This window comes from Arachis ipaensis, chromosome B02 (genome assembly GCF_000816755.2).
Source record: "Arachis ipaensis cultivar K30076 chromosome B02, Araip1.1, whole genome shotgun sequence".
In the NCBI taxonomy this organism is placed as follows: Eukaryota; Viridiplantae; Streptophyta; class Magnoliopsida; order Fabales; family Fabaceae; genus Arachis; species Arachis ipaensis.
The window spans coordinates 106,005,564-106,008,645 of NC_029786.2; the positions used below are offsets into that span (position 1 = coordinate 106,005,564).

General features: G+C 30.4%; 1 protein-coding gene across 1 annotated transcript in view; it reads left to right on the forward strand.

The window, feature by feature from the left end:
- LOC107628595 (probable carboxylesterase 15) overlaps positions 229-3,082 on the forward strand; it is a 3,880-nt gene continuing 1,026 nt past the window's right edge. The window contains exon 1 of the mRNA XM_016331224.2: positions 229-938. Coding sequence (XP_016186710.1) covers positions 262-938 — 677 coding nt within the window. The 5' untranslated portion in view covers positions 229-261. The remainder of the gene's footprint in view (positions 939-3,082) is intronic.

Here is a 3,082-nt window from a genome sequence, read left to right on the forward strand (position 1 = left end):
TATTAAGTGATATAAATGAAGTAAAATATGAAAAGTTTTGGTTGATTATGGCTGAAAAATTTTGGTAACCAAACTTTTTCCTTAACGAAGTTACTGGTCCCCTAGACTTTTCCTACATGTAATTTAGTGTCTAGTGTCAATAAATTACACCAACAATTTTAAGCACCATAATAATCAACATCTATATATATACCTAACAATAACAATAATATCATATCGTATCACACACTCATCAAGAGAACACACAGAAGAACAATAATAATGTCTTCTCTCAATCATGATGATAATGCTCATCACGTAGTTGAGGACTGCATGGGAGTCCTCAAACTCTATAGTGACGGAACCGTCATCCGTTCCAACATCCAATTCAAACCCATCAATCAAAACAACGAAGACAACAACCTCGTACTTTTCGAAGATCACCTTTTCAACAAGAAACACAACCTCCATCTTCGTCTCTACAAACCCACCACTACTTCCACCAACTTGCCAATCATCTTCTTCCTTTATGGTGGAGGCTTTTGTTTCGGCTCGCGAGCCTGGCCTCACACCCATGCCTTCGGCATCCGTCTCGCCACTTCTCTACATGCCTACGTGGCCACGCCGGACTACCGGTTGGCCCCTGAGCACCGGCTTCCAGCTGCGGTCGATGATGCAGTAGAGGCGGTGAGATGGATGCAGAGGAAGGGATTACATGGAAGTGGTGACACGTGGATCGGAGATTGCATTGACTTTGACCGGGTCTTCATCATGGGGGACTCTAGTGGAGGTAACATAGCGCACCAGCTTGCGGTCCGGTTTGGTTTGGGTTCGAGAGAAATGGAGCCGGTTCAGGTACGAGGTTACGTGTTGCTGGCGCCGTTTTTCGGTGGGGAGGCTCGGACCAAGTCCGAGGAGGGACCGCCGGAGCAAATGCTGAATCTGGATATGCTAGACAGGTAAATAAAATTAGAGTTGAAATTTATTATTATATGATCCTCTTAATAAATATAAAAGTACAATTCTCTTTTATAAAGTTTAAAAGCTAATCATTTTAATTAATGGGTATTATTATTAGTATTCTGGAATTTTATATATAAGGATATAAAATAATTTTTTGTTCATAATAATTATTACTTAAATGGTCACCTTAAATTAAACTTGATTATTTAATTTTAATAGTGTATTTTTTTTTACTTGGACCAAAATTGAAGAATGATATACATATATGTCCAATGTTTGTGTACACTTTTTTTTATGTTTTTTATTTTTTGTATTTAACATAATTGATGAGCAGTGAAAAAAGTAAAAAATATTTACAAAATATAATACAAATATTATTTTCATATATTGTTCTAAGTTGCTATAGTAGTCTTGCTTTATTGAAATAGTATATATGTATGAAAAATATTTTTATATACATTTACTTATTATTTAGCTTATTATTTATATATAAAGAATTTGGGTTTTTAATCTTTTATCTCTACTTTTAATAAATGTATCATTTTGGTATTTTCAATAATAATTATAAGTATATATGCTTCTTTCAATATACGTACCTGTATTTTAAAGACTTAAACAAACTAAAATTAATTATTTAATCATTTAATTTTTGCGTGACCAAATCAAAATAACAATGATAAAATAAAGGCCAAATTTCAAACATTCTAATCCTAGGTGAAAGTAACACTTAGCTATGTAGTCCCCTTCCACTTCGTTATGTCACATACATCGTGTTGCTGCCTCGCCATTTTAACCAAAATATGTATACATATGGAGAAGAGAAACGTAGTTGTCATCAACTTTTTCATTTTTTAACCATTTTTTCAATTTTGTTCTTTTCATTGCATTCAAAGTCTTCAACAACCCATTTGCTTTGGTAATTACTTTTCAAATTCAATGGGTCAAACTACACGTGTGTTTAATGGGTTTTTAATTTATTATTGAGAAAAAGACAAATAGGTTCTTGACTTTTTATCTGCGGACATTTAAATTTCAACAATTTGAAAATACATTTAAGTCTCTGATCTTCTCAAAATTTGTACACATCGATTCCTTTGAGTCTGGTAGACTCAACAAAAAAATCAAACATGACTTTCGTTGTACTGGTTTAGCTAATATACCGATGCACACGTGAGAGGGTTTTTAAAATGGGACAAATTAAACCCAAGAATCGATATGTCCAAATTTTAAGAAAGTTAGAAATTTAAATATATTTTTAAATTTTTAAGGATATAAATGTCTGCAAACTAAAAGTTCAATGGCTTATTTATCCTTTTTCTCTTTATTATTTCTTACAATAAAAGTTCGTTACATAAAATAATTGTGATTTAATGACTATATAATGTCTTTGATAGTAAAAAAAATTGTGAGAATTATTATATGTAAAATGGATCTTTAATTTAAATAAAATAAGCTCAAGATAAAAAGTTATTTTGAATTATTTGAAATTAGAAAAAGTTTTCCAAAATCAAATATTTAGCACATAGAAACTATAAAGTAGTAATATATATAGTGCTTTATTGTTTTTGAAAAAGTGTGTTGGGAACACTTGAATAGAACATTCTAAATGAAATATAGGTCCTAGGATTCTAGCTATTTCTTTTCACGATGAATAAAAGTAAACAACACTTGTTGGACTCGCATGCAAAGCAATAAAATTAAAAATATTCTAGCTAGCTGTTATCAACGCACTAAATTGAATTTCCGTCAGTTCAATGCTCAAAGAACCACCTTATTTGAAATTAAAGATATATATATAAAGTGAATTAATCCACCTTTCAGAGATAAATACCTCCCTAATTCCATAATATAATGTTGAAATCTTCACAGAAAAACATTAAAAGTAATATAATTCAAATTAAATATCCCAAAGTCCACTCTAAAATTTTTAGATATATGTCGTCATTCATATCTCTTCTTATCGTGCTATCAACTTCATTTTTCAAGAGAAATAATATTAAGATATGATATTACAATTTTTATGATCGAAAAACTTATAGTTTAATTCTATATTATACCAAAAATACAAATTCAACATAAAACTCATAAAAAAATTTATGCAAATTAAAATATTTAAGTAAATTTAAAAAAGGATTTTGTT